This window comes from Delphinapterus leucas, chromosome 11 (genome assembly GCF_059928025.1).
Source record: "Delphinapterus leucas isolate spDelLeu-1000000601 "Yukka" chromosome 11, BTC_Dleu_Yukka2, whole genome shotgun sequence".
In the NCBI taxonomy this organism is placed as follows: domain Eukaryota; kingdom Metazoa; phylum Chordata; class Mammalia; order Artiodactyla; family Monodontidae; genus Delphinapterus; species Delphinapterus leucas.
Window position 1 is genome coordinate 26,453,063 of NC_143139.1, and position 11,262 is coordinate 26,464,324.

The window sequence follows — 11,262 nt, forward strand, 5'->3', positions numbered from 1 at the left end:
GGAAAGAATGTGTATTCTGCAGTTGTTTGGTATACTATTAATACGTTTAAGTCAAGTTTGTTTGCCCTATCATTTATTGTTACAGATTTGTCCGTTTTTAGATATGTCCCTGTACTGTTGGTGAGAGTATAAATTATTTCAGTCTTTTTGGAAGGCAGTTTGTCACTACTTATGAAAATAATTTTAGTGTCTTTTGACACATTGATTTCACTTGTAGGAATTTCCAGAAACAGCACAAATATAAAAGCATAAATACAAGAATTCTTAGTATAGGATAGTTTATAAGTGCAAAAACTTAAGAAAACCAAATGTCCATCAGTAGAGAAATGGTTAAATGGTGATATACACAGAAAGTGGAATGTTATGCAGACAGTGAGATAGATATATGTGTAGTTGAAATGATAAGATATCCTAGGTATAGTAATGAAAATGAGGCTAACTGTGTAGACAGCATGTTTGGTAGGACTCCATTTGTCTTAAAAGATGAGGTTTTATCTATGTATTGGTGTTTTTTTATATATAGAAATTTTCTGAAAGAAAGGTAACAGGGAGTTAGTTAGATATTGGAGATGGACAGTAGTAAGGGCTTCTTAGTATATGCTTGATTTTTTAAAAATTTTATTTTTTACAGTGATCATGGGTTACTTGGAATAAAGAGCTAGTTAAAATAAGTAAATGCAGAAAGTAATTGTCTCTTAAGTGTAACAAACAAAATACTAACTATATTGGGTGGAATGAATTTCTGTTGAACACACCAGAAAATTTTATTGACATTTGCCATATTTATTATTACATCTTCCTTTGCTGTTCCTCTTATCCAAATCAAAGATGAAGCTTTCTCTAGTCTGAGGTTTCAGGAATTTTGCTAGACATAGTCAGCATTGGTGATAAGGTAAACTAAGAAAATTATCTTAGAAATTCTGACCTGGCAAAACAGATTTTTAATAAAAGATCTTTATTTCCTACAGATTCCTGACATTCAAAACAGCTGGCTTTTAATACACTGCTACTGCATCAAATCAACAATGAACTGGAATGCAAAATCAGAGGGTGTCACCTTACCACCACAGTATCCTAAAAAACAGGCATCTTTTTTGGAGCAAGCTTTAGTAAACACACTTACCACAGCATCTCAAAGTTCTTTAAACCATCATGGAAGTAACCAAGAACCGTGCCTATTTCTCAGTAATTTAAATCCAGTTTCACAGCCGCTGCTCAACATCAGAAATTATAAAACTCCTCAACAAATCCCTATTTCTGATATGCATAGTGGGACCATTGTGACCTCACAAACTTCAGTAGAAAGAATAACATATGCAAATGTTAAAGGACCCAAACAACCAAATCACGATTTGCAAATGTCTTCAGGAGTTACACAGGATGTATGGTTGAACTCACCAGTGAGGAATTCTATGCTTTCTCAAACAGGGGCAACTATATCTCATCAGACTGGTTTAGGAACGAATACGCCCAATGTACGTGCACTACAGAATCAATTTCTAACATCAGATACCTATTCCATGCAACTACAAATGATCCCTTCTAATTCCGGAAGAGTTCCTATAACTTATCAAGGAAACCCGAGACTTAACCTACCTTTATCAGAGCAACAGGTTGATTGGGCACAGCAGTGTGCATCCAGTGGATTGACTTACCCAGATTACAGGCCACTTCCAAAGCAATATAGTTATTCATCACGAAGCTTTTTGCAGGAGCCTACTCTTCAGAAACAAACCCCTATGTCATCTGTATCATTACAAGTTAAAAATAGTCAATCTCCAAATCCTGCCCTGACTTTACAGTCAAAGCAGATTGCAACTGTACCGTCATATCAATATGCGGTTACTCAAACTGACAGAAGACCTCCTCCTCCTTATGACTGTAGGTATGCAAGCCAGCCTCTGCAAAGTACTCAGCATGTTGTTAAACACACTTCTATGGAAGTTCCTCAGAGTCAAGAAATGCACTTACCTGAAATGAGGAAAGACTTTTGTAGAGGCTTTCAGCAGCAGTGGCAAAACCTTAATGAAAATTTCAGCACAATGGGAAATTCCTGTAACTTGAGAGTAAATACCAATGTCAATCAGCCTTTTAATGAACCTGTTAGATCTTATGTGGATGGTGTTCAGGCTCTTACTCAAAATAATCAAGAGAAAAGAGTGGATTCTCGAAATCTAACTTCAAATCAAGTACTGGACACAAGTGCCACAAAAGAAAAGTTAGTGAGGGATATTAAAACATTAGTAGAAATAAAAAAGAAGTTTTCGGACCTTGCAAGGAAAATTAAAATTAATAAAAATCTTTTGATGGCAGCAGGTTGTATTAAAACAGCTAATACCTCTTACAGTGAATCAGCTCAAAATTGTGGGTTGTCTCTGAAACAAACTGCCAAAATCCAGTCTGGACCACAGGTAACCCTAGGCCCTCCAGATACTGTGGAGGATAAACCACCAACAGTAATGGAATCTGCAGAAGAAACAAATAGAACACACAATACATTGAATTCCAACCTTCAGGACAGAAATTTTAACCAAGTCAGTTCTGTTTTACTAAATTCTGGCTGTTCGCAAGTTGTGAGTTCTTTAAAGACGTCAACTGTTGAGATTACCCAGGCAATATTAAATAACACCCAGTTTTCATCAGGAAATTTAGTCAACGTTGCACAAAATGTGCCAACAAATTCTGAAGCAACTTCTCTTCCTCAGTCTACATCCTTTGAGGAATATGTTTCAAAGTATCCAAATAAAAATAGGCTAATTCTCAGTTTACTTGCATCTGGAAATAAAACTCAGAAGAAATTATTAAAAGATACTAATGAACGTGTTCATGATTCTAAACTGCATAGTTTTGAAATGAATCCAAATATCCAGAACACTGGTAACCAAGTGAATTTGAAAACCATGGAAACTCCAGGTACTCCAGCTACTTGTAATATAAATGCCAAGATATCAAACAACTCTTCTTGCTTTGAGCATAAATCCTTCAATGGAATGTCTTCTAAAAGTGACTCTCACTTTTCCATGGAATTGCTAGCAACATGTCTGTCTTTGTGGAAAAAGCAACCTTCAGAGCCTACAGAAGAAAAACAGTGTAATGAGTCAAAAAAACCCACAGCAGCAGTTGGAATTTCAAAGCCTGCAGACATCTGTGAGAAGAGTCCATTTTCAGCTGTGGTAAATTCTCAGAATAAAATTGTAAACAGCTCACACGACACAGTTTTATCAACGGTAGCACAGAATTATGAGTCTTCAGGAGCAACTACTACAAAGGGGATTGCTGTAGTATCACCCTTAATTCTTTCGGATGTCAAAACATTGTCTGTCAAAGGTATAACACCTGAAGCTTTACCTGAAACAATGTATCCAGTTATTAAAGAAGGCAGTGTTTGTAGCTTACAAAACAAATCCTCGGAAAATACTGCTGCTTTGAATGTTAATGAACCAGTGACAAGTACCACAAGCACCAAGATTTTCCCACTGATTCAGAAGGATAAGCAAAGTGAGTCAACTAATACTAATTCAGAAGTCACACCTAATACCAATCAAGGAAAGCATAACAAATTAGAACCAGATATCCAGTATCCTGTGAGTGATCAGCAAACCTCATATATATCAAAGGACAGTGATATTGTGGGCAGAGATGTATTACAGATTGGCAGTATTTGTTCTCTTGTTGAAGGTGATACCTCTTATAATTCCCAAATAGCAAAGATATTCAGCTTGCCCTCTTTGCAAAAGGTTGAGCCACAGAAACCTCTACCCAATCACCAAGTAATGAATAGTAGACAAAATGAACAATTTGACAATATCACTGGGAATAAAGACTTTGACTTTCAAAAAGATAATTTTGTACAGTGCACAGATGTTTCACATAAAATAACTGATCAGTCAGAGTCACTGCAACCTCCAGAACCATCGACTTTGAAGTACATTGGAGCAAAGAGTGGAATTCCAGAGGAAAGCAGTTTGGAGCATATCACTAAAAATGAAAGCATGGCTAATGATATGTGTTCACCAGCTGCTATTCAGCGGGATAGTTACCCTCAGGAAGCAGCCCAGGATCCTACAACAAATGAGAATCTCGAAGATAAGACATCAATCTTATACCTACATGATCAGCTGTCAGAACTTTTAAAAGAGTTTCCCTATGGTATTGAACCTGTGAACATGCCTGAAGGTTTTGTGGTCCAACAAATGGCACACCAAATCTCAAAAGCTCAAACTTGTGATAAAACTGGTTGTGACTGCAAAGACTCAACAGACCAGATACAAATTACAATATTAAATTCAGAGCAAATGAAAGAATTATTTCCTGAACAGGACGATCAACCCAACGAGGTAGACAAACTGATAGAGCCTCAGAAAGAAAAGCCTGTCACAAAAGAAGGGAACCAGTGTGACCCACAAGCACATGCAGTTGAAGAAACCTGTGATTCTGTAATACTGGATTCAGAAAAAGATGATGTCCGTTGCTGTGCGTTGGGGTGGCTCTCTATGGTTTATGAAGGAGTACCTCAATGCCAGTGTAATTCCACTAAGAACTCAACTTCAAAGGAAGAAAAAGGGAAAGATCCACGTTCTCCTTTGGAGACTAACGGTTATAAACAAGAAGAGAGAACCTCTGACAGAGATGTTCCTGTTGCATTTAACAGTCCTCCAAATAATCAGCTGAAGATTCCTCTGACTTGTCCAATTGAGAAAAAATATTTTCCTGAAACAGAGCAAGGCAGGAATGTAAAAGATAAACCCAAATCAGAGCATAACAGCTCATTAAGGACAGAACAAGAATTATCTGGTCACTTTTTATCTAAAGGTGATAAAAAACCAGATTCTTTGCAGAGTCACAAAAGAAAAAGAAAACTGCAATTTCATGAGGTAACTTTTCACTCCACTAACAAAACTGCAAAATTTTCTCAAGAGAGCCTGCAGAGGAAGCTCATGGCGCAAAACTTACGACCACTAAAACCAAAGATGGGTTTTTTGACAAGTAAAAATAAAGATTTGCATGTGAAGAATGGTTCTTTGGTACAGTCAGTATCACCGGAAAAGAGAAAATTGAAAGCAGGTGGCTCTAAACAAAAAGTTTTGGAAAAGAAGTTAGATGAAGGGAGCATACTTGATTCAGAGATAAAGAAGAAGAAATATGATAAACAAGAGCAGAATAAGAATGTGGGAGGTGGTGCATTTAAATTCTGTAACCTTTTCTCAACCACAGGTGAAAGAGCCAGGATTAAAGAAAAGACAGTGTCAAATGTTAAGTCCTCAGGCTCTATGGATAGCTCATCTAAAATTAATAGAGTTCTATCACCAAAGGAGTATTTATCAAGGCAGAAGCATAAAGAAGCATTAAAGAAAAACTACCTGAAAAATGTACCATGTGATTCTCAGTATATGAGGTCCAATAAACTTTCTACGCGAGTGGGAAGTTGTGGGAGATCAAATGAGAGACACAATGGCAGTGTACAGACCTCTAAGGAATCATTAAATACTGGTACAAGCCATGGTAAAAACCTCAAAGCCCATCATTCCAAGGAGTCTAGAACATACATTTCAAGGAATATTAAAGGAACAGTTGGTGGAAAGCAACCTGATAAAATGTGGATTGATAAAACCAAATTAGACAAAAATTTAAGTAATGTAAATAATGACATTGAATTCAGCCAAATGGCTTCCCAAGCAAAGGATCAAAGGAAACTGTATCTGAATAGAGTTGCATTTAAATGCACTGAACGTGAGCGCATTTGTCTCACGAAATTAGACAGTTCACCCAGGAAGCTTAATAAAGAAAAGAGACCAGAAAATAAACCTAAGACCCTTTTACCTGTGAAAGATACCACAGAGAAACTAAGCATGCTGGAGTTTAAATTATGTCCAGATGGACTATTTAAGAATACAAACCCTGTTAAAGACCAGAATGATCTGCCATCTACTCCTAGGAAGGAGCAAGCTCCTGTGCAAGGTCCAGTATGATTTTTTTTGATGGTGTCTGCAACATTGTAATACTGTAGTTCAGCAAGTGACAGAGCATCTCTCCTGACTTCCCTGTACCTAGGAGAGACTTAAATGCATTTTGCCTTTACTTAGTATTTAGTTTTCTCAGTAAGTTGATGGTTCATTGGGCAATGTTTGTTTTAAGTTTGTGTCCCACTTATTTTAAATTATATTACATTCACATTAAAGGTAAGAGGTATATAAAATTGTAAGGTTTGCCAAATACAAAGATTTCCTTTTGTGCCAAGAAGTGACTTAGCACTCTTTGTGCTAAGTCAGAAAAGCATCAAGTGTACATTATTTCAGGTCTTGCCTTTGTTCATTCTCTTTGGGGACTTTCAGTTTCAAAGCCCTGTGAATTTGAATTTTTGGTCTAAATGTTAGGAGATATGTAATGTTAATGAAATCTTTTTGTACATACGGAAGTGGTTTGCCTTATAGTCATCTTTGAAGCAGTTGGTGACTGTGTTATCACTGAAGTGGTACCTTCTAGTCTACTCATGAAGTATGCAATGGGAGGATCTTGGAAGCAGTGTTGTCCATTGTTGAGTTACCAAACCCGAATGGAAATCATGACTGTTGGTTAGCCGAAGGATAGAATTCTCAATGTAGTGCAAGATGGAAGGAGAAAATAGAGGACTCATTATTTGTGGTAGAAGGAAACATTTATGGGTTGTGGATAGTATATGTAAAACATTGTGTTGAGAAACCCAGATTGGAAAACTAAAGGATTTGAATGGAAATCGTAGTTTCTCCTGTACTGTGTTCAGACAGTATCTGTTTGGGTGCATAAAATTACAATGTAAATAAGGTACTTTTTCTTGGAAGTTGGTAGGGATATATGAGTATATAGAGTATAAAATTCATTTTGTAAAGTACTGGTGATTACACTTGGTTCTTAAAACTAGATCCTTAGAGTCTGAGGGCCTGGTTGGAAGTGGGTGCAGCAGCAGTGTGAGGTACATTCTGTCTCATGTGCCCTTAGGTATCTTGAGATGTGTTGGTGTTCAGCCCAAGTAGGAGAAACATAATTACGTAATGAAGGTAAACTTTTAAATTGTGAGATTCAGGCACGTCATAGGGGAGAAAGCATTTTTCCATGCCCTTTTTAGTTATGTGTGAATATATCTGATGCCTTCTAAAATCTAATTTAGGCTTACATGGTTTTCCTTCATTATAGTACTAAAAGAGATGAATAGCAATATCTAGAGATCTGAAAATGAATATTTAAATAGTTTCAGGAATAAAAAGTACAAAAGAAGACTGGTTAAAATGTTTGACTGAGGAGAAAAGGATGCCGGAAGCCAACCAAGAAATAGGTAAAACTGTCTATTTAAGTTTTTATTTTACTTACCTGGCACTCTATCATATATAAGCTGGATTACAGTTATGGAAACTATCGTGAAGTTTGGTTTTTATCCATATTCTTTTAAAAGATAGTTCAGTGTCTGTATGAGTGGTAGGAAGACATTCTCCTATTTTTTCTGTCATGCTGTGGACAGAGAAGTAGTGATCTATTTCCTTTTAACAAGGGAATTCTCATCACAGTGACTTAAGACAAGGGGTTGGCATGCTTCTTCTGTGTAGATAGGTTTTGCAAATCATAATGTCTCTCCTAAATACTCTAACATTGCAGTGAGAAATGGCTGTAGAATATGAATGAGCATGGGCTATGTTCCAATTAAACTTTACCAAAACTTGCTAGAGGCTGGGCTTGGCCCACAGGCATACCCTGTTAGCCAACCCGTAGATTAGATTATTTGCAAGTTAGTTAATTAAATTCTCAAAACCAGGGAGACAAAGATGTTCCCATTTATCAATGAGAGGTTAGATCATTTGGCTAAAGTTACATAGCCAGTAACTCAATAGGGACTTGAACCACATCCCTGTCTTCAAAGTTTATTTAGTGTGGAATTTGAGTTATTTTGATGACGAAAGACTGATGCTCATAGTTTTTTGTTTCGGTTTGGTTTTGGGTTTTTTGGGGTTTTGTTTGTTTGTTTACTGGGAAGGGTTTTGGGCTGAGGGCCAACAAGAAAACCAGAGTTTTTAGTATCTGATTTTTAATTAGTGGAATGAATGTATTTTGTGTTTTAGGGTTTTGCATTGTGAACTGGAACCTAGGGTTCAGGAAATTTAGTTTGGGTTAATTAAATACGAAGAGTTCATAAGAGTCTTTTGAAAATTGGGAGAAGCAGAATTTTGCCATGAGTAGCAATAAAGAGAAGCAAGAGAAGAAGTGTGACAAAGGTTGAGAAGAGCTTATAAAGAATATATGTAAGCAGGCATGTAGAAATGGAGTCTTATACATTGAAGATACATAAAGGGAAAAAGAAACCTGAATGAAAGAATCAAAGGAAGAAGAAATGTGCACTCTTAATTAGAACAGGAAGACAACTGAAAGAGGGGAAAATGAATTAGTGAGAGAGTAGAAAACACACCCCTAAAGTTGGAACACAGGAAGTGAAATATGAGAAAGATGGAAATGGGTGTGGAGATTGCAGCAAGAAAGTTCCTTGGAAAAAGGGAGGGCCATAAGTTTTGCCTCAGAGAGAGTTGAGAGGCATAACTGGAATCTGAATCTGAAAATACTCAGAAGACAGATATATGCACAGGTTGACCAGAGGCTCAGGGAGCAGCATGAGCTAAACGACAGATGTGAAGATACCTGCGGACAGGATGAGCAATAAACACTGAAGGTGGGACATCAGTACTCAGGATCACTATGAAAATGACACAAAGCAGGGCCCAGGCGCAATGAGAGATGCAGCAGGGTGAGAGAAAAGCTAAGAAGCAAGTCCAGAGCTCTGTCAAGGGTCTTACAAGGGCTTCCCTGGTAGCGCAGAGGTTCAGAATCTGCCTGCCAACGCAGGGGACATGGGTTCATGCCCCGATCCGGGAAGACCCCATGTGCTGTGGAGCAACTAAGCCCGTGTGCCACAACTGCTGAGCCTGCACTCTAGAGCCTGTAAGCCATAACTACTGAAGCCCACGTGCCTAGAGCCTGCTCGCTGCAACTGGAGAGAGCCTGCGTGCAGCAACAAAGACCCAACGCAGCCAAAAATAAATAAAAATAAAATTATAATTAAAAAAAAAGGTCTTATGAGACTCAGGGAAATCATGAAAGACAGAACATACCAAGAGGAAGAGGCTGAAGAACTGGAACTCCCAGAGAGCTATAAAAAGCACACTTTAGATAAGCAACACCTAAATTTGGTGGCAAAGGTTGGAGTGTAGATGGAGCAAGTCGTGAAGCTATCAGGGTGAGGTAGAAGAAGAGGAGGTGACAGAATCCAGCGGAAAGCAGCTTAGAGCTGCACCTCAGGTATCAGCATTCATAACAGAAAGCTGCTGTGCACGGAGAGGAATTTGAAACAGATAAAGAATTAAGAGTAGCCGTCCTCTGTTAGCAAAAAAAATAAATAAAGAAGAGGACAGAGTGCTTGACCCACCCAGGCAGAAAAAGGTACAAGAAAACTTACTTAGAAAGGAGTGGCTAGAGCAGGAATGTGAAGTACGGGAATTCAGAATTGGAACAGCTTCTGAGATATAGAGGCACATCTAGAAATATACAGAAAAAGGAAAGGCTGGCTGGGCCCATCAAAAAAGGGATAGTGAGGCTAATAACAGCACTGAAATAGTCTAAAGAAACAGAAAAATACAGATATTTCTTAGAATACCTAGTGCATAACAAGGCCAGAATATGCAAGCTGTACCTTTCATTTACTCTTTGGAACTGGCTTGCATTTGTGCTTTTTGTATTGCTAGTTTAGATGGCTGTTAAGAAAGTCACGTTCATAATAGTATGCAAATAATGAGTTTTTATTGGGCAAGCGTACAGGTAGAGCAGAATAGCCCTGGGCAGTAAAGATGGGGATGACGTTAGAAAACAGCCCCCAAAGGAGAGGCAAGATGTCCTGTGTATTTACTTTATAATTCTGTAGGTAAAGAGCCATAGTTTGTCACACTTAGCTCTTTCCCTAATTTTTTATCCCAGAGAACAACGCATGTTTTCCGTCTCAATTTATATTGATTGTATACTAGTCACTAACATTAAGAGTAATAAAGTAAATACAATTTTTGTTTCCTTAGATGATAATGTTTTGGCTAATTCAAGACTCTCCAAGAGAAGTTTCAGTGCAGATGGATTTGAGACACTACAAAACCCAGTAAAAGATTCAAAAGCAATGTTTCAAACCTACAAAAAGATGTACATGGAGAAGAGAAGCAGAAGTCTTGGTAGCAGTCCTTTAGAATAATTTTCAGACTTTAATTCTTCTGATGGTTCTCTAATTGCCACAAGAAAATTTCTGTCACTTTCTGTTCAAATTACTTTTCTGGAAATACTCAGATTGCCGTGATAAAATTTCTCAGAGTTTGGTTACCATTTTAGGTTATGTATCATCGAAGTTACTTAATTAAATTGGCTTGAGAACCTTATTTGTGGGTAGCAGACATAAGAAATAGATGGTATTTGTCAGGGAAACCATAAGGTATTGAATTCTGACATTATTGAACCAAGTTTACCATTATTTTAAAATGAATTATTACACAAATCTTGTTTTGAAATGCTAACTATCCATCCTAAGGGAGACCTGTGCATTACTTAGGACTTATTTCCTCTGGGACTGTATTTTTGTTTCTAAAACTTATTAGCAAAATTTATTTTTCCGAAATCCTCACTGTGAATGTCAAAGTATATTCTTAAGTATTTTATACTGAATTGTAAACTTTTTGTCGGAGTCTTGTTTTATACTTGTTAAACTGACATAATTTTTGGATAACATCTAAACATTACTTTTCATACTTGAAATAAACATTTATTTTTTAAAAAGTATATCCGAAACAGTTTGATTTGTGTTTGATTTCCTGCCCTCACAACAGAGCACATTTTAGAAAGGTGTTATTAAAAGGAGAAATGTTAATTAAGCTGTCACAAGTAAACATTTTCAGGTTCATTCATTAGAAGAGCAAAAATTTACTAGGTTCAGGAAATTGCAAGGAAGGCAAAATATAACTCTTCAGATGTTTCTGGGCTTTTATGACTACTAGAAGTAGAAATGTGTTGTTTTCATAAAATCTTAATGCTACATAGTTCACACATATTAAAACTATAGTAAACTCTTATGTATATTTTATCACAAGTTTTAAAAATACATTCTGAAGACTTGAGCAGACTGGGCTTCTCAAAATATTAAATAGCATGCTTCCATAGGAAAAGCCATTGTGCTCATCCTGAGCAATGTCAGTAGAAGGATCAGTTAGAAAAGCA

General features: G+C 37.0%; 1 protein-coding gene across 6 annotated transcripts in view; it reads left to right on the forward strand.

The window, feature by feature from the left end:
- The window catches only part of RESF1 (retroelement silencing factor 1), a 38,603-nt gene extending 27,776 nt beyond the window's left edge, over nucleotides 1–10,827 (forward strand). For 4 of the 6 annotated variants that reach the window (XM_022577912.3, XM_022577910.2, XM_089920474.1 and 1 more), the window contains 3 exons: nucleotides 969–5,958; nucleotides 7,226–7,309; nucleotides 10,083–10,827. In XM_022577912.3, coding sequence (XP_022433620.1) covers nucleotides 1,026–5,958; nucleotides 7,226–7,309; nucleotides 10,083–10,249 — 5,184 coding nt within the window. In that variant the 5' untranslated portion in view covers nucleotides 969–1,025 and the 3' untranslated portion in view covers nucleotides 10,250–10,827. Of the gene's footprint in view, nucleotides 1–968; nucleotides 5,959–7,170; nucleotides 7,310–10,082 lie in introns of all 6 variants that reach the window. The other 2 variants (XR_016394893.1, XM_089920475.1) reach the window with 2 other exon arrangements.
- Nucleotides 10,828–11,262: the final 435 nt, after the last annotated feature.